We start from the raw sequence: 20984 nt of genomic DNA, 5'->3' as shown, positions 1-20984 counted from the left end.
AAGACGTATGTTCGTTTTGTAGGTACTATTGCTAATTTGTGTAATCACTTCACCACGTGCAAAAGTTCAATTCCTGACGTAATCATCAAAAATGTTCAGTGAAATGTCCTGTGCGTGTTATGTACCATTATGTAATTGATGTACAACTACATACAACAAGCATTTACACCTCCGTTAGGAAGGTCACTCATTAATTATGTTTACTCTGGCCGATGATATATACTTTATGATCAAAGGCATAAGACATAACAATTGTAGGGTACCGAGTAAATTATTAAATCTAATGTAACTTATTTTCTGTTTAGTTACTATTTTTAACGTTAAGTAAAAAGAATGTAGTGGAGATCTAATAATTCATGGTCTAGAATACATATATTTATTAAATTGTAATATACAAGGTGTTACAAAAAGGTACGGCCAAACTTTCAGGAAACATACCTCACACACAAAGAAAGAAAATATGATACGTGGACATGTGTCCGGAAACGCTTACTTTCCATGTTAGAGCTCATTTTATTACTTCTTTTCAAATCACATTAATCATGGAATGGAAACACACAGCAACAGAACGTACCAGCGTGACTTCAAACACTTTGTTACAGGAAATGTTTAAAATGTCCTCCGTTAGCGAGGATACATGCACCCACCCTCCGTCGCATGAAATCCCTGATGCAGCCCTGGAGAATGACGTATTGTATCACAGCCGTCCACAATACGAGCACGAAGAGTCTCTACTTTTGGTACCGGGGTTGCGTAGACAAGAGCTTTCAAATGCCCGCATAAATGAAAGTCAAGAGGGTTGAGGTCAGGAGAGCGTGGAGGCCATGGAATTGGTTCGCCTCTACCAATACATCGGTCACCGAATCTGTTGTTGAGAAGCGTACGAACACTTCGACTGAAATGTGCAGGAGCTCCATCGTGCATGAACCACATGTTGTATCGTACTTGTAAAGGCATATGTTCTAGCAGCACAGGTAGAGTATCCCGTATGAAATCATGATAACGTGCTCCATTGAGCGTACATACTGACGAAACTAAAATGAGCTCTAACATGGAAATTAAGCGTTTCCGGACACATGTCCACATAACATCTTTTCTTTATTTGTGTGTGAGGAATGTTTCCTGAAAGTTTGGCCGTACCTTTTTGTAACACCCTTTATAGATCTATGAAGCTTTGAATACGTATTCTTCGAATCTCTCAAGCTCAAATTATCCTTTACCACCGAAACGAACAGCATCACATCGATACTCGAATTCCTCCCGTATTCGGGTAACCATGTCCATCGTCTACATCTACATCTACAACCATACTCCGCAAGCCACCTAACGGTGTGTGGCGGAGGGTACCCTGGGTACCTCTATCGGTTCTCCCGTCTATTCCAGTCTCGTATTGTTCGTGGAAAGAAGGATTGTCGGTATGCCTCTGTGTGGGCTCTAATCTCTCTGATTTTATCCTCATGGTCTCTTCGCGAGATATACGTAGGAGGGAGCACTATACTGCTTGACTCCTCGGTGAAGGTATGTTCTCGAAACTTCAACAAAAGCTCGTACCGAGCTACTGAGCGTCTCTCCTGCAGAGTCTTCCACTGGAGTTTATCTATCATCTCCATAACACTTTCGCGATTACTAAATGATTCTGTAACGAAGCGCGCTGGTCTCCGTTGGATCTTCTCTATGTCTTCTATCAACCCTATCTGGTACGGATCCCACACTGCTGAGCAGTATTCAAGCAGTGGACGAAGAAGCGTACTGTAACCTACTTCCTTTGTTTTCGGATTGCATTTCCCTAGGATTCTTCCAGTGAATCTCAGTCTGGCATCTGCTTTACCGACAATCAACTTTATATGATCATTCCATTTTAAATCACTCCTAATGCGTACTCCCAGATAATTTATGGAATTAACTGCTACCAGTTGCTGACCTTCTATATTGTAGCTAAATGATAAGGGATCTTTCTTTCTATGTATTCGCAGCACATTACAGTTGTCTACATTGAGATTCAATTGCCATTCCCTGTACCATGCGTCAATTCGCTGCAGATCCTCCTGCATTTCAGTACAATTTTCCATTGTTACAACCCCTCGATATACCACAGCATCATCCGCTAAAAGCCTCAGTGAACTTCCGATGTCATCCACAAGGTCATTTATGTATATTGTGAATAGCAACGGTCCTACGACACTCCCCTGCGGCACACCTGAAATCACTCTTACTTCGAAAGACTTCTCTCCATTGAGAATGACATGCTGCGTTCTGTTATCTAGGAACTCTTCAATCCAATCACACAATTGGTCTGATAGTCCATATGCTCTTACTTTGTTCATTAAACGACTGTGGGGAACTGTATCGAACGCCTTGCGGAAGTCAAGAAACACGGCATCCACCTATGAATCCGTGTCTATGGCGCTCTGAGTCTCGTGGACGAATAGCGCGAGCTGGGTTTCACACGATCGTCTTTTTCGAAACCCATGCTGATTCCTACAGAGTAGATTTCCAGTCTCCAGAAAAGCCATGATACTCGAACATAATACGTGTTCCAAAATACTACAGCCGATCGACGTTAGAGATATAGGTCTATAGTTCTGCACATCTGTTCGACGTCCCTTCTTGATAACGGGGATGACCTGTGCCCTTTTCCAATCCTTTGGAACGCTATGCTCTTCTAGAGACCTACGGTACACCGCTGCAAGAAGGGGGGCAAGTTCCTTCGCGTACTCTGTATAAAATCGAACTGGTATCCCATCAGGTCCAGCGGCCTTTCCTGTTTTGAGTGATTTTAATTATTTCTCTATCCCTCTGTCGTCTATTTCGATATCTACCATTTTGTCATCCGTGCGACAATCTAGAGAAGGAACTACAGTGCAGTCTTCCACTGTGAAACAGCTTTGGAAAAAGACATTTAGTATTTCTGCCTTTAGTCTGTCATCCTCTGTTTCAATACCATTTTGGTCGCAGAGTGTCTAGACATTTTGTTTTGATCCACCTACCGCTTTGACATAAGGCCAAAATTTCTTAGGATTTTCTGCCAAGTCAGTACATAGAACTTTACTTTCGAATTCATTGAAAGCCTCTCGCATAGCCCTCCTCACACTACATTTCGCTTCGCGTAATTTTTGTTAATCTGCAAGGCTTTGGCTATGTTTATGTTTGCTGTTAAGTTCCCTTTGGTTCCGCAGCAGTTTATAACTCGGTTGCTGTGCCATGGTGGCTCTTTTCCATCTCTTATGATCTTGCTTGGTACGTACTCATGTAACGCATATTGTACGATGGTTTTGAACTTTGTCCAATGATCCTCAACACTATCTGTACTTGAGACAAAACTTTTGTGTTGAGCCGTCAGGTACTCTGAAATCTGCTTTTTGTCACTTTTGCTAAACAGAAAAATCTTCCTACCTTTTTTAATATTTCTATTTACTGCTGAAATGATCGATGCATTAACCGCTTTATGATCGCTGATTCCTTGTTCTGCGTTAACTGTTTCAAATAGTTCGGGTCTGTTTGTCACCAGAAGGTCTAATATGTTATCGCCACGAGTCGGTTCTCTGTTTAATTGCTCAAGGTAGTTTTCAGATAAAGCACTTAAAAAAGTTTCACTGGATTCTTTATCCCTGCCACCCGTTATGAACTTTTGAGTCTCCCAGTCTATATCCGGCAAATTAAAATCTCCCCCCAAAACTATAACATGGTGGGGAAATCTGCTAGAAATATTTTCCAAATTATCCTTCATGTGCTCAGCCACAACAGCTGCTGACCCAGGGAGCCTATAGAGACATCCAGTTACCACGTCTGAGTCTGCTTTAACATTGACCTTCACCCAAATTATTTCACATTTCGGATCTCCGTCAATTTTCTTCGATACTATTGCACTTCTTATCGCTATAAACACGCCTCCCCATTCACTGTCCAGCCTGTCTCTGCGGTATATATTCCAATCTGAGTTTAGAATTTCATTACTGTTTAGATCTGGTTTCAGCCAACTTTCTGTCCCTAGTACTATGGGGGCATTGTGACCGTTTATTAATGAGAGCAGTTCTGGTACCTTTCTATAGACTCTCCTTCAGTTTACTATTAGCTCATTAATATTGTTATTCCCTGTTGCATTTTGCCTACTCCTACCCTGCCGTGTCTCAGGAGGCATCTTGTCGGGCCTAGGGAGGGAATTCGTCACTGTTGTTGTAGCAGTACGATTCCAGTTCTTCAGCTCTTCTGGGTTCTGTGGTAGTGTTGCTGTATAGAGGTTGTCCTTAATTAAACCCGACAGGAAGAATCCACAGGGGGGTCAAGTCCGAAGACCGTGGAGACCAGCTGAGAAGCGCTACGTCACCAGCTGTTTGACGACCAATCCAACGCCTCGGTAGAGTTTCATTCGACATTTAAGCACTTTGCGACACCACCGAGGGGGTGTCCCATCTCGCTGAAAAATTAAGTTGTTCTCGTTCAGCCTCGGAAACAACTAGTTTTGTTATATAGTAAGATGCTGCTGACCATTGACTGTGTACCTATAAAAAAAGGATGGACCGTAAACAGATGAGTGCGATATCGCACAAAACACTTTGACTTTGGGTGAGTCTCATGTACATCACACTCAGTGTGTGCATGTGCGTTCTGTAGGTCCAAAATTCGTACGCTCAGTTTGTTTTCCTTCCCACTATGGCGGAAAGACGGTTCATGGAAGAGGTGGAGATTAGTTTTTAACGTCCCGTCGACAATTTCATTGCAAACGGAGCACAAACTCTGATTAAGGAAAATGGGGAAGGAAATGGCCGTGCCATTTTCAAGGGAACCATTCCAGCGTTTGCCTTAAGTATTTTAGGGAAATCACGGGAAACCTAAATCAGGCTGGCCGGACGCTGGTTTGAACCGTCGTCCTCCCGAATTCGACTCCAGTGTGCTAACCACTGCGCTGTCTCACTCGGTAAAGACGGTTCATCCCTAAACAGATGCGTTGTGTGAAAGTGTTATCATTGTCAACATAATTCTGTAGCTCGTCAGAAAATGCCACACGTTTGCGATGGTCGTCATCACGTAGAGTCTGTAACAGCGTAACTCGTACGGCTTCATAGGACAATGTGGCCGAGCGGTTCTGGGCGCTTCAGTGTGGAACCGCGCTGCTGCTACGGTCGCAGGTTCGAATCCTGCCTGGGGCATGGATGTGTGTGATGTCATTAGGTTAGTTAGGTTTAAGTCGTTCTACGTCTAGGCGACTGATGTGCTCAGTTCCACAGTGCTCAGAGCCATCTGAACGGCTTCATAACCAACTAACGTCTCAAATAGGCCAAGTTAATGTTGTTGTACGAATTCGTGGGACATTTTCGTCAGATTCATGAGGGCGGCCAGTACTCTTCTTCTTTACATACACATGCTGTATCTACAAACTGTGGATAGCATCTACGAATCCATTCGGAGGAACGTTTTTGTACTGTAATCACGGAATTACACTTCGCAAACTCGAGGACACAAAAGGATTTCTGCTACGGTGTAGCCATACTGAAACATGCAAGGGAAATGAAACTAACTGAAAACAACCGACATCTAGCGGCAGTACATATAATCTAGACAATTACTCGTTTCGCCAATAACCGATCTGTGGCACAGCGATCGATAGTTTTGACAACATAATACTTTTTGAAACGTCCTGTATTTTATTTAAAGAACTCTTCTAAAAGCGCATGTCAATCTAGGGTAAGACCGAAATTCGACATCAGTACAAAAATAAAATGAAAAATAACAGCTGCAGCTGTCGTGAAGTCATTCAAACAAAGAAAAAGTCATCGGATCCGTATAGGCGTTCTCTCCTACTGCTAAGATTATTTGTCCGCTCAAGGCTTCAGTGGAGAGGTAGGCTGTGCATAAAATGACCTGATTCGTACTTGCGCAGACAACAGGAGACATACTAATCGCATGGTAAGTTTACCGTCTGGCCATTGGAACTTCAAGAAACATTTGTACACAATGCGAGTAGAAAAATAAGTCCGTTCGTGTTCTGTGGTGTGGTGTGTGGGATGAAACAGCACCATAATAAATTTCAGTTCGAAGCACTAGAGGCCAGAAGACAGAAAATTGGACGGAAATCGCCAGATATGATGTGCATGTACAGTCGTGGACAAAACGAGCGAGACCCCTCGCCTTTTAGTTATGCTGATCCGCACAGCTTTAAAGTATGCTACACAGCATAACAGGCAAGGGGACGAAGTGCTACCAACATACTATGCACCAGCGTGAAATTGGAAAACTATCCGAACTTAGACGTGATTGAAAACAGTCTGACAAAGACTATAATAATGCTGATAAGTGTGTTAAATACAACACGTAATTATAAGATATAAATGAAAGAAGAAACGCTAGTTAATATGAACTATACTAATAAAAATGAATTTCAGCTTATCGAGATGACATAACTGTTTTAGCAAGACAAATTACCCCAGATCGTTACGAATTAGCAAAATATTATGCGCATTCCATCGCGAAACGGTCTGTGTCAACGTTCAGACCGATCATACTGGATTACCGTTGCGCAAATTTTCCTTACATAAACAGCCGTATCTTTAGATTGCATTCGCATAGAAGCTCACTTTTTTACACCAACAAGGGCCGTATACCGCAGTAAGTGCGATACATTTCCGCTTATTATGTCTACCCGTACTCGAGGTAAACGGGTTTTAAGGACTGGGTAGAGAGATAGACGGTCAAGAAAGTGAGACTAGTAGGGTTCCATTTTTACCTATTTAGGTGACAAAATCCAAACAACGAAAATAGCTACGACAGTTACTGAAGATAAGGGCCGCGTAAATAATTCCCCCTACTCTTTATTCGAGATGTTCTAGTTGCAGTCGATACAGCAGCATCTTAATCGTAGCTACGCTTTTGATCCAAATCACGTTTACAGGAAAGCAAATAAAATCCATTTCCCTATACACGTGGTAATTCAGATCCTAGTATTAATGCCACCGCGTTTTAGAAGTGCGATCATTCCCATAGCTTAAGAAACACTTCGGCTAATGAACGTTTTCTGGCTGTGGCGAGTCGAATTGAGAATTCGAAACATTGTAGAATACGTTTGGCAGCTATGTCGCCGTTTATTTCCTGGGGTGGTGTTGAATAATACTACTAAATTTACTCGCTAATAACAGTACTTGTTATTTCGATAAAGCCGGCCGGTGTGGCCGTGCGGTTAAAGACGCTTCAGTCAGGAACCGCGTGACCTCTACGGTCGCAGGTTCGAATCCTGCCTCGGGCATGGATGTGTGTGATGTCCTTAGGTTAGTTAGGTTTAAGTAGTTCTAAGTTCTAGGGGACTTATGACCACAGATGTTGAGTCCCTTAGTGCTCAGAGCCATTTGAACCATTTTTTTTATTTCGATAAACATCCCGAATGATTGTCACATAAGCGGTGACGTAAAGGTAGAAAATTCATGTTTTTGAATTCAGAAAGCTCAATGCAACAGAAACTGTAGATCATTTTGCCATTTCCATTGCGAAATTGCCGGCTTATTCATGTCGGGGGTAATATTAGAGGGCTGTTTGCCTGGGCTGTCTGCTAGCGTAGTGAAAGCTTTTTGCTTCTGCAAGGGATGTCTGGTTTGTTTTCGGTTCTAATCTCGATGGAGGCAGATAGACTATCAATAAAGCAATTTTAAGAATTTCTCGCGTTTCCAATACGTTTTTTTGCTACCTTTATTCTGTCCTGGCGCCCTGTGGATGTCAATATGAATCTTTTGTAGAATTTCATACTTGTTACTGCCTACTTTTTCCGTTTCTGTCAATAATTGAATTGATTTTTAAATGAATTTCGCTAAGAATATTCATGCATTGCTAAATTTGCACATTTTCATGGTAGGTCAGCAACGGTAATCCAGTATGACTGGTCTGAACGTTGACACAGACCGTTTCGCGGCTGAATGTGCATGATATTTTGCAAATTCGTATCGATCTGGGGTACTTTGTCTTACTAAAACGGTTATGTTATCTCGCTAAGCTGAAATTCATTTTTATTAGCACAGATCATACTAATTAGAGTTTCTTCTTTCATTTATATCTTATATTTACGTGTTGCGCTTAACACACTAATCAGCATTAATATAGTCTTAGACATGATTGAAAACAGTCTGACAAAGTTCGGATAGATTTTCAATTTCACGCCTGTGCATAGTATGTTGGTAGCACTTCGTCGCCTTGCCTGCTATACTGTGTAGTAGACTTTAAAGCTGTGCGGATCAGCATAACGAAAAAGCGAGGGGTCTCGCTCGTTTTGTCCACGACTGTACAAACAGTTGATGACAATTTCAGAGAAATTGGATGATTCATTCAGGAGGAAGAGGTTCACAAATTGAACAAGTCAGTAACGTATTGGTCCACCTCTGGCCCTTAAGCAAGCAGTTATTCGGCTTGGCATTGAACGACAGAGTTGTTGGTGACCTCTTGAGGGATATCATACTGAATTCTGCTAGCGAATCTGTGACCGGTCGTATTAACAAATTATACAAGTAGAGCAAATTACTCAACATATCAGTACCCTTGAACTACAGAACTCAATAAGAAAATCAGTGCATAAAGTAATGAGACGGACGCTTCTAACAGACAAACCACACAGCTCAGGGGGCGATAGTGAGGGCCGTCACTTGCAGTCCGAGCATTCTGTGAGGGTCACTTATTACCTGGAAACAAAAAATATGAATCTATAGGAAATTAAATTTTTGATGGAGTTCCTTTTCCATAAAATTCTAACAAAGATGGCGAAAATGGCCAAAAAAATCCGCCAAGTTGCAAAAAGTTGTTTTCCTAAATAAGAAAACCGTAGTTGAGATCGAAAAAAATATCGAAAGAACAGTTGAAGCTTGTTACTATTCACGTTCTCCTATTTGCTGTTATAGTAACAGTAGTACAATTCGCGGTAAGCCAAAACAGCACTTCTTTAAAAATTAAAAAAATTAATAATTTTTCGACATATATCGATGTTTTGAAAACAGGAGATCTCGATAATTGTCTAGAGTTCCCCTGAGGATAGCTCTACAGTAGCGACTGTAGGCTTATTTTCTTCGCAAAGAGATGTGCTTTCACACTATTTAATAATTTTTACGAATTTATTAATTGTTAAGATCAAAAAATGACTCGAAAAACTTTCGCTTTTGTTGGGTGCGTTTCTAGTAACTGTCTCAATTTTTGTACATGAAAATAATTTTTAATGAAAGAAATTTCTGTCTTTTTTACGAATTTATAAAATAATTTAATTTCTTGAAAAAAGTCAGCAACGTCTTTGCTTAAGAGCTATTTCCACACAATAATAATTGAGACAGTAAATAAAAATAACACACTCAACGAAAGTGCAAGTTTTTGCAAGTCTTTTTTGATTCTTAGTATAAATAAAACTGTAAAAGTTATTTAATAGCGTGGTAGCACAACTATTTAACAAGAAAATAAACTTAAAACCACTACTGTAGAGCCATCCACTGAAATAGTCTAGCGAAATATCTAGAGTGCCATAAAAAATCGATAAATCTCGAAAAATTATTAACATTTTTTTAATTTTTCAGGAACTACTGTTTTTGACATACTGCTGGCTATATTTACAATAAATAGCAAGTGAGGGAACGTGAGCGCTGACGAGTTATCCAATGCCCAATTTTTAACGGTTTTTTAGATACATCTCGAAATCTGACAAAGCAAACGATAGTTATGAAAAAGCAATCGATAACTCACTTTAACCCCTAAAACTTTCTGCTTTAACATTTTTCTAGCGGAGCTATAGTTTGTTTGTAGGAAAAACCGTTCCTTGCCTCTTTGCGGAGTTCCATGAAAAAGAAACTGTTTTTCCGCTCATAATTTTTTCATTTTAGGTAATCATTTCTGCACTCACTTATCTATACTGCTTGGAGTGTTCGGAAAGAGGAAGAGGCGTCACTCAGCGCTCAGCAAGAGAAAGTGATCTTGCGTATGTGCCAAGATAATATATGTGAGCTTCTACAGCACGTTTTCGTACTATTAACCTGTTGTCAGTGTTGCCAACTTGTGAGTGATTTATGGAATGGCCCTCGCGACACGTGGCACATTTGGGAACGGACTGGTGCACCTGTTGGCAGGCGGCAGCTCCAGCGGCGGAGACGCGGCTGACGATGGCAGCGGGGGCGGCGGCGGCAGCAAGCGGCGGCGGTCGCGCACCAACTTCAACAGCTGGCAGCTGGAGGAGCTGGAGAGGGCCTTCCTCGCCTCCCACTACCCGGATGTCTTCATGCGGGAGGCGCTCGCCATGCGCCTCGACCTCAAGGAGTCGCGCGTCGCCGTAAGTCCCTGTCCTGTTACTGCAAACGCTAGTCTTCGTGAACTACCGAAGAACTAAAAATAAGGGCCTCCTAATATAAATATGGAACTTACATACAGACAAATGTGTATGGTACGGGCTAAAATTGTATTATTTAACTCCCTAATCAAAGGTATGAATCACCCATACCTCGTGGTTGGATGTCCACAAGAATTCGTATTCCTACACAACATCGATGGGTATATAACTGACGAGAGATGCAATTCTCTGTGACGGGTAGAATGGCCAGCACAGTGCATTAGTGTGGTCGTGTGTGGTGTTGTTACCACGCCTCGTACAGGGTATACACTGATAAGCCGAAACTTTATGATCACGCACCCTGCGACGTTGGATACCGCCTGATAGCGTTGCTGGTACATGACTCGGTAGCAAAAGTGTATAAGCGGAGCAGAAACGGACAGGGGATCGCCCTAGCGAAGATATGAGCTGGAAATGGGGATATACATTGAGATAGGCAACTTTCACAAAGGGGAACTTATTATAACTTAGAGCCTGTCAACGGGTGTGTGGGGAAACTGCAAAGCTGGTCGAATGTTCACTTGCTACTGAAATGAGCATCTACAGAAGGAGTTAGAAAGACAGCGAAACTACTACCAGGCGCTAAATGGCTGGACGTACACGACTCTTTACAGAACGTGTGGGGTTTGGAATCTTGTAAGCTCTGTAAAGTGGGCTGTGACATCTCTGCCGAAGAGGCTGGTGCATGCATAAATGTTTCGGAGCACACCAGTCGTCGTACACTGTTGAACAACGAGCTCCGCAGCAGACCACCTCTACGTGTTCACATGGTGAGCCAACGACATCGCCAGGTACGACTGCAGGGGGCACGGGACCATCGAGATTCAATGCAAACGTGTCGGTTCGTCGGGCAAATCATATTTTGCTACAATAGGTCGATGGTCGTCTCCACTAACGGCGTCATCGAGGTGAATAGCGGTCCGAAACGTGCAGCGCGCCGTGGACGCAGGCTGGTGGGAGGCGTATTATGCTGTGGCAGACATTCTCCTTCGCTTGCATGGGGCTAATGGTGCTAATCAAAGATACGCTGACAGCTGCGAACCACCTGCATGCCTTCAGCTCAGTGGTTAGACACTGGACTCGCATTCGGAAGGACGACGGTTCAATCCCGCGTCCGGCCATCCTGATTTAGGTTTTCCGTGATTTCCCTAAATCACTCCAGGCAAATGCCGGGATGGTTCCTCTGAAAGGGCACGGCCGACTTCCTTCCCCATCCTTCCCTAATCCGATGAGACCGATGACCACGCTGTCTGGTCTCCTTCCCCAAACCAACCAACCAACCAGCCATGCCTTCATTCTTGATGTCTTCCCCGATGGAGGTGTCATCTCCCAGCAGTGTAACTGTCCGTGTCTCGGAGTCAGAACCATGCTACAGCGCTTTGAGGAGCATTATAGTGAACTCACGTTGATGTCTCGGGGACCAGATACGCCTGATGTAAGTACTATGGAACCCATCTGGGTCAGTATCGGGCGCCATCACCGCGTACGCATAATCAGAGGCCCGTTATTTACGCGAAGTACGTGAGCTGTGCGTCGACGTCTAATGGCAGATACCTCCACAAACCTACCAACAAACTGTCGGATCCCTGATACGCAGAATCAGTGATGTATTTCGCTCCAAAGACGGACAAACAAGCTATTACGCAGATGGTCTTAATCTTTTGGCTCATCATTCGGTACCCCAGACCGCATGGTATGTTCATTTGCAAAGAATGGTTCATTATCTTAATTTCCCCATTCTGGTTCCTGTGCAGCTTTCACAAATTTTTATCTAATTTTCAATTAAAACATTCTAATTTTGTATTTTAAGAAGTGCTTCTAAAATATTAAATTTACTGTATTATGTTTAATTGAATATTTCCCAAGTATACTTAATTAGTATTAATTTATTATTTTCATACTTGTCAGACGTTGTAGTAGTTAATAATCATGCCGATCCTGCGACGATGTCAGACGAAGGCACAAGAAAACGGAGGATACTAGAGGGGTGCATTTCCTACGTTCAACCCTTTAGTAGTTTTACTCATTTGTCATCTATTCTGTTGCAGGGATAGCGTGAATCTATTCTCGTTAACTGCTGGTCAAGAATTAGTCGAGATACACTATGTGATTAAAAGTATCCGGATACCTGGCTGAAAATGACTTACAAGTTCGTGGTGCCCTCCATCGGTAATTCTGGAATTCAATATGGTGTTCAAAAAAATGGTTCAAATGGCTCTGAGCACTATGGGACTTAACTACTGTGGTCATCAGTCCCCTAGAATTTAGAACTACTTAAAGCTAACTAACCTAAGGACATCACACACATCCATGCCCGAGGCAGGATTCGAACCTGCGACCGTAGCAGTCGCGCGGTTCCGGACTGCGCGCCTAGAACCGCTAGACCACCGCGGCCGGCAATATGGTGTTGACCCACCCTTAGCCTTGATGACAGCTTCCACTCTCGCAGGCATACGTGGTGCTGGAAGGTTTCTTGGGGAATGGCAGCCCATTCTTGACGGAGTGCTGCACTGAGGAGAGGTATCGATGTCGGTCGGTGAGGTCTGGCACACTTCCAAAACAACGCAAAGGTGCTCTATAGGATTCAACTCAGGACCCTGTGCTGGACAGTCCATTACAGGGATGTCATTGTCGTGTAACCACACCACGACGGGTCGTGCATTATGAACAGGTGCTCGATCGTGTTGAAAGATGCAATTACCATCCCCGAATTGCTATTCAACAGTAGGAAACAAGAAGGTGCTTAAAACATCAATGGAGGCCTGTGCTGTGATAGTGCCACCCAAAACAACAACGGGTGCAACAAGCCCCCCTCCCCCCCCCCCCCCCCCCCTCCTGAAAAACACGACCACACCATAACACCACCGTCTCCGAATTTTACTTTTGACACTAGACACACTGGCGGCAGATTACGTTCACCGGGCACTCGCCATACCCACAACCTGCCACATTATGTACCGTGATTCGTCACTACACCCAACGTTTTTCCACTGTTCAATCGTCCAATGTTTACGCTCCTTACGACAAGTGAGGCGTCGTTTGGCATTTACCGGCGTGATGTGTGGCTTATGAGCAGCCGCTCGACCATGAAATCCAAGTTTTTTCGCCTCCCGCCTAACTGTCATACTACTTGCAGTGGATCCTGATGCAGTTTGGAATTCCCGTGTCTCTGTCACTCGACAGACGAGGTCGGCCTGTACGCTTTTGTGCCGTACGTTTCCACTTCACTATCACATCGGAATCAGTGGACCTAGGGAAGTTTAGGAGTGCGGAAATCTCGCGAGCACACATATGACACAAGTGACACCCAATCGCCAGCCGCGGTGGCCGAGCGGTTCTAGGAGCCTCAGTCCGGAACCGCGCGACCGCAGGTTCGAATCCTGCCTCGGGCGTGGATGTGTGTGATGTCCTTAGATTAGTTAGGTTTAAGTAGTTCTAAGTCCTAGGGGACTGATGACCTCCGATGTTAAGTCCCATAGTGCTCAGAGCCCTTTGAACCATTTGACACGCAATGACCTGGCCTGGTTCGAAGTCCGTGAGTTCCGCGGAGAGCCCCATTCTGCTCTCTCATGTGTCTAATGACTACTGAGGTCCCTAATATAAAGGACCTGGCAGCACAATGCACCTAATATGAAAAACGTATGTTTTTGGGGTGTCTGGATACTTTTGATCACATAGTGTATTTTTGTTCGTTGCTTCGTCGGATGGGATGTTTGCATGAAAGAACAAGATTGAATATCTCATATTTAAAAGGATGTTGGAGGGGATGCAGCCTTTCTACCCTACTATTCAGTCTGTAAATCGAAGAAAGAATGGCGGAAATAAAAATGGTTCAGGAGTAGGATCGAAGTTGATGGTCAGTGATAAGATTCACTGTGTTATTGGTATCCTCGATGCAAGTGAGGAAAAAATGAAGGAAGACAGGAGTTAAGAACTGCAATATGCAATACACAGCTGAAACGGCATATTTAATTAGAGATGGTCGATGTTGGTCTAGACTCAGACTATCAATGGTCCAAAAACTATCTCAGCTATGCATTTGCGCAATTGGCGTAAGAGTCATCAATTATGCAAGTGCATAGACTGAAATCGGTCGTCTCTGATAAAATATACCGTTACAGCTGTGTATTGTGTTATATAGTTCTTAACATTCATTACATCTGTACAACATCACCTCCATAAAAAATTTCTAAAGACAAAAATAATATGGATTATCAGAAATGGCGCTATTGAGAAAATTAACATCAAACTGGGGACTGCGAAATAGACAAGGTGAATGAATTCCACTGCTTGGAAGCAAAGATGATGTAATAAGCAGACTGGTACAAGGCAAAGAGGACATTGGTGGCCGAAATAAGTCTAGCAGTATCAAAAATTACTCTTAATTTGTGGAAGAAGATTCTGAGACACAGGCAAGTATCGAAGCGAATCATGGATTGTGAGGAAACCAGAAGAGAATCGAAAAATTTGAAATATGGAGTTAGAGAACAATTATGAAAATCAGGTAGACTAATAAGGTAAGATACGAGAATGTTCTTCACGTAACGGCAATGAAAAGAAATGCTTGGAAAACACAGAACGATGGGACAAGTTGTAAGGAGTTGCGTTTAGTCATCAGGGAATAAGTTCGATGGTACTACAGGGGAGGGAGGGGGGGGAGGGGTGGGGGTAAAACAGTTGTGGAAGACACAGATTAGAATCTGCTTTCCTGGCCATACCCATTATTCTCTTGAGGTCGGCTTGTTACTCTGGATTTGGCAATGTTAGTGTTAGAGGGTGGCTCGGTACCCTCCCAGCCACCATCGCTCTCGCCCTGTGGCAGAATATATATACTTCGACTGCCTGCGTCTAGTGTATGCCGTGTGAAAGTGTGATAACATTATAGAAATGTTTTTTAATCCTGTAACTCAGGCGGGACGTGGGTACCAGCCAAATATTCAGCTATCAGATGTGGGAAAACACCGACAAAGCATATCCAGATTGGCAAGCAAATTTGCCCTTGTTGTGCTATTTGGGTGGGGCATGACAGAGACTTGAATATTTAGAGAAACTTATAGAGAACTTCGGCTGTGAGCGCTACTCAGTGATGAAGAGGTTAGCACAGGAGAGAAATGGTGACAAGTCGTGTCAAAACAGTCAGAAGAATGATGACAAGAAAAGAAGAACAGATGGGATGGTCATAATTGGTTAGGTAGATGTATGGGAATAGAGCCAGCAGGGGGTTCATCCTACAGTCATTTCTTGACTTTTGGGAAGGTTCGTTTTGGGGAGCCATTGGTAGACCAGGAGGCAAATTAATTAAGGGGGTTCTGAAGGGATCGTTATGATTTCTGGAGGATGGGAAGGGGGAGTTGTGTTGTGACGGAACTGTGATAAGGTTATTAAGGTGTTTAGTTGTACTGGGCGTTTATAATTCATGTGCAGATACCCATAGACTTTCAGTGTGAGCTGTAGTTATCATACGGCAGCGGGACATGGTAGATATGCTATTAAGTTAATGTGGAAACGATTACAGCTGCAAAAAATAGTTCCAATATGGCCACCAGGTGCATATCTGGCACTGTGAATGCGAGAGGACGTATAGAAATGTTTCCTCATGTAATGGCTTAGGAACGGGACATGGGCCGCTGCCACATTTAGTTCAGCATGAGCACCAGAGAAGGCGACGAGACGCTGTACAGCGCCAATGTTATACCTGGTGGCCAAACTTGGAAGTACTTTATTCCAGTGTAAATCGGTTCCACATTAACGCATTTGGCATAGCTACCAAGATTCGCTGCCATACGATAACTGCGGCCTCACATTGGACCTCCGTGAATAGTTGCACTTTAAGTACAACCACCCGGTACTGTAAGAGGACGGAGACTGGAACCTTCTCTTGTTACCTCGCCTTTCCCGTATTTTCACGAGGTCATCATGTTGCTGTGGGTTTGACAGTGTTAATAGTAGATGGTGGATGAATGTCCTTCCTGTCCCCACTCCTTGTTCCCTGGAATGGAGTCTGTATATTTCATGTGTCTTCATCTAGAGTTCATCCATGTGAAAGTGCGAGAACATTTCCGAAAAAATTTCAAGTTTTGTAACTGAGACGGAGCATGGGTCCCAGTCCAGTATTCAGTTAGCCGGACACAGGAAGGTGCCTAAAAACATCAAGGCTGGGTGGCACACCAGCCCTCGTCATTGATCCAGTGGCTAAAGCGGGTCGTGACAGAGACTGGAACATATCCAACAAACGATAGAGAAGCTTGCGTGTAAGCGCTACTCTAAGATGAAGTTGGCATAGCAGAGAGGTCGTGGCACGCTGCATCAAACCTTCCAGAGGAATGATGACCCAAAAACAGAAAAAAGGCTGGCATGGTCGTAAATGGTTAGGAGGAAGTCATGAGAATGGAAACAACAGGTGGCTCGATCTACAGTCTTTCCTTCAGTTTTGGGAGCCATTGGTTACACCAAGAGGTAAACTGGTCGAGGGGGATTTGTTGAGGTCGCTGGGCTTTCTGGAGGGTCGGAACAAGGTGTCGTGTTGCGACAGAATTGTCATAAGGTTATTGAGAATGGTAGCTGTCGAGAGAACTGGTCACCTCTGACAGTGGGGACGCGATGTTGCAGGTGTGGTTCCAGAACCGGCGCGCCAAGTGGCGCAAGAAGGAGCACACGAAGAAGGGCCCGGGCCGGCCGGCGCACAACGCGCACCCGCAGACGTGCAGCGGGGAGCCCATCCCGGAGGAGGAGCTGCGGCGCAAGGAGCGCGAGCGGCGCGAGAAGAAGCTGCTCAAGTCGCTGGAGCGCCAGCAGCGCAAGCTGGCCGCCAAGGGCGTCGCCGTCGACCTGGACACGCTGCGCCGCCAGTGGGAGGCCAAGCACCGCGCCCACGCGCCCGCCCACCAGCAGACCCAGCCGCCGCCGCCGCCGCCCCTGCAGCAGCAGCAGCCGCCGCCGTCGCCGCCCCCGGCAGCCGACCCTCCGGAAGACCGGAGCCTGTCCCAGCCCAACGACGACGAGGAGGATATCAACATCGTCTCGGACGACGAGGCCAGCTCCAACTGCGGCCGAGTATCGCCTACGCCGCCTCCGCAGCCGCCGCCTCCACCCCCGCCACCCCCGCCCACGGACGTCGGCCAGCAGGTCTCCGCGCCGCCCCCACGCCGGTCCAACCCCTTCAGTATCGAGAGTCTGCTGTCGCACGACGTGGACCACAGGAGACAGACTGTGTCGTCCTCGATGACGCTCAAGTGACCTTACACTCACCTGCTGTCGCAGTTGTTAAACCACCGCTAGAAACAGTTGCCGTACGGTGAATAATGAGTGATTCGTAGTCTGTTTCACAAGTAGCTATGGCGGCGAAAAAAAAGCCGCCCATTCTTGCTTTCCATCGTCACTAACGAGTTCGTAGCAAATTAGCTCACCGTTACGGTAGGTCCCAATTGTGGGACTGGTGTCGTCGGTCACTGTCATATAAAATACGCGGTCTACCATAGACGAGATGTTGCAGGAGCAGAGCAACTTCACACCAATTCCAGGGGGTACGTAGAGTAGCAAACAGATGCCACACTGAGCACGAGTACCATCGTTTTATGTCCATACCACGTGCTTAATTAAGTGAATCGGAGTACGGCACGAGATCAGCTCACTGCAGCTGCATCAGACACTAGCTGTAAGCCAGATTTTTCCAGAGATGCTAGGTTTGGATCTACGGAACTTTCCGTGTAGTACATGATCATCCAGAAGAAGCTCAATGCACGAATTAATTCCTATTTTATGACGAAGCATGTACCAGAATCACTGAAAAAATAATTGATTTAACCGGTGTTTGAGATAGATTCCTCTTTCCGCTAACAGTAGCAGACCAGTTTTCCGGGATTTTGATTGTTACAGAGGTAACTGAGTGAAAGTAATGGCACACATATCCTCCCAGCGTACAAGAAGACACCATGTGTCTTCCTGACGCTGTTCAGTTTCTGGACGCATCCATTAAAGGAGATGAATCGAGGCCCGCTAGTGCCGACTGCCACACAAATGACCCTACAGAAGATTTTCTCTATAGATCGAATAAATGCGAAATGTTTTGAGGGAAGGTACAGCTATTTACGTATAATGACGGTGACAAATGTTTCTCTTTTATGATAAGTACAATAAAAACAGTCAGACGATAACTGTTAGGAAGAATGAAACAATCAGTATTACATCAGATGCAAAGAAAATTCTCATCAGTGACTTGTAACCCACATCCTTCCAACATTCTTGTAAGAATGGTTCATGCCAATCAATGATCCATCCAAACGAGAAAGATCCTTATCATCTAATTACCCTTCTATGAACGACCTTCTTCCTCTCAGAGCATCCAGAAAACGTCTTTAGCAAATGTTACTTAACTTCACCGATTTCCTTCAGGGATACACCCTAAAAAAGCCGGCACCGGCCGCGAGATGTGTTAGAGATACGCTATCATTGTCTAATAGTTCGTTTTCCCCTTAATCACTGATTGGTTTTATAACTGATGCTGATCAAATTGTGATTACATCTGAGTTGGAAAAATTTCTCGAAACTTGAGACAATTTCACGAGGGATAATGTCACTAAAATTTCAGTTTACTTACGTGGTAGAAACGAAAATCGTGTGAGACAATTGCGTACATTCCTATTAAGAATATCAATAATTTACATTCATTGTATGTTTTATATGCGATTAGTAACTAATAATGGAAAACAGAATTTTCAGCATCATCGTCAACTAAAGGCGATTAGCAACTAGTGATGAAAAACAGAACTTCCAGAATTGTCGTCAACTAATTAGCTATTGATTTATTTGCCTTAACGTTCGGATTGGGGTGGTCGATATCTACTTAGAGAAATAGCGGGCGACTGATGAAGATCATGACAAAAGTTCGTAGTCCATAAAAAAAGGACCTGTATTATATGACATTATCCACAAAGTTTCCCTTACCAAGCGAGATTCATCCTCTAAAAAGTCTTCATAGCAGAGTTACTGATGAATGTTGTTTTAACATATTCCACTTGATAGAACAGCCACAACTGTTCTACATGTTATTCACGGTTGCTAACATCCGCATACAGATGTATTACATTTTTTCTTCCAGTAAAAGAGATGCGCATTTTAATTTTATTGGAAAATAAAACTTAGTACAACTGCATGCTAATGTTATCAATCACGAATGTTTCAACATTGCAAAGTATTACTGGCAAATAAAGAAAATGTCCACCATCGCCAAACTGTAGTTTGTTTGATCGTATGTGAGCAATCAGACGATGGTAAGTGTGACTTAGCAGCAATGGTTATGCATTTCTTGTCACGAAAGGTAGATCCAGTTCATTCGTGAAATCAGAAAATTGACATACTTATCACTGTAAGAACATAGTTAAAATATATATTGATGACAACAGCGCAAATGGGTAAAGGTGACAGCGTGAAGTACATGATAAAAGAAAATGAAAATAGAAATGATAGATCTTTTGACGATCGTATTCAGTGATGAATGTTTATCGCATATTGACTATATAATAGACATTTCATGGACTTCATACTGGCGGTTAGTGCAATGCATTAGCAGCTATGCATATCATATTATGAGAAAATTGAAAATGGTTCTGTTGGTACTATGTTTTAAATGTTGTATTAGAGAGTTTATTATTACCTGTGTATTTTACAACTATTGTAAATAAAACAGTAAATTAATAAATATGTAAATTATTGACGTTACTTTAAATTTTCGCATTTTAATTTATCCCACTGACAATAAATTCATTTCGACCATAGATTAATTACGAAAATAATAAACATTCATTTAAATAGTCATTCTTCCCGCGATCCATATCCCAATGGTACAGAATGAAACCATAAATACATTTACAGGTAGACATTCAGGTTGCGAAATCGTTTCGGGAAACAAATTTCGCGAAACCCTTTCACATGTGGCAGTAGGGAGGGCGACACCAATGTACACATGAAGTTGTTTTGTGTGCGCCAGAGTCGCCTCTGACATGAAGGTTTTGGCAGCTGCAGCAGTAGTCGCGACCTTAACACTTGCGTGCATCAAATCGCTGCATAACAAAAGAAATAAAAAAACGAGGTTTGACTCGCGATTAGATCAAAAACAGACATTAGTTGAAATGCTGAGAGACCTTGCAGGAATAAATTATTGTGGCAGACCCAAGAAGTTCTTTAAGCTATCCGGGAATTTGACGAAAACAGTTTATGTAACAAGGAGGGAACATACTATTACGCTTGTAGTACTGCAGCCCGAACTGAAACTACAGATCACATTGCGTTTCGACTGTACAGGATTTATTTCTTGTTCCAGAATCAATAATTGACAGATTTGTTCCAAATGTTTGTGATGCCATTACTACATTTCGCGAATGTGATGCATTGGTGGGACGTTCCGTGGATGAATACTGAATAAATAATTCACGTTACCAAGTTTGTGTAGCTTTTCCTGCGCAGCGTAAAAGAACTCACCAACAGGAACCACAGGATTTTTGTAGATGTTGTCTGTTTCACAGTCGGATGTTTTACTTGCTTGTATTTTTCGTAATTTATTTGCGTTTGTGTTTCCAATGTTATGAATTTCGCTCTGCAGTTCAGATATCGTCAATCAATGCGTGTTCAGGTCGCTTAGGACGGCCTCAAATGC

At 43.5% G+C, this 20984-nt stretch overlaps 1 protein-coding gene across 1 annotated transcript in view; it reads left to right on the top strand.

Annotated features, from left to right (window-relative positions):
* Window positions 1-10120: 10120 nt before the first annotated feature.
* LOC124775269 (homeobox protein unc-4) overlaps window positions 10121-20984 on the top strand; it is a gene marked incomplete at its 5' end in the record, with an annotated part of 59798 nt that continues 48934 nt past the window's right edge. Inside the window, 2 exons of the mRNA XM_047250106.1 lie at window positions 10121-10276; window positions 16943-17220. Of these exons, the coding sequence (XP_047106062.1) occupies window positions 10121-10276; window positions 16943-17220 (434 nt within the window). The remainder of the gene's footprint in view (window positions 10277-16942; window positions 17221-20984) is intronic.

The sequence above is a fragment of the Schistocerca piceifrons genome, chromosome 2 (assembly GCF_021461385.2).
Source record: "Schistocerca piceifrons isolate TAMUIC-IGC-003096 chromosome 2, iqSchPice1.1, whole genome shotgun sequence".
NCBI classification, from domain to species: Eukaryota; Metazoa; Arthropoda; class Insecta; order Orthoptera; family Acrididae; genus Schistocerca; species Schistocerca piceifrons.
Note: the sequence above shows the minus strand (reverse complement) of the source record. Positions and strands in the feature narration are given on the sequence as shown.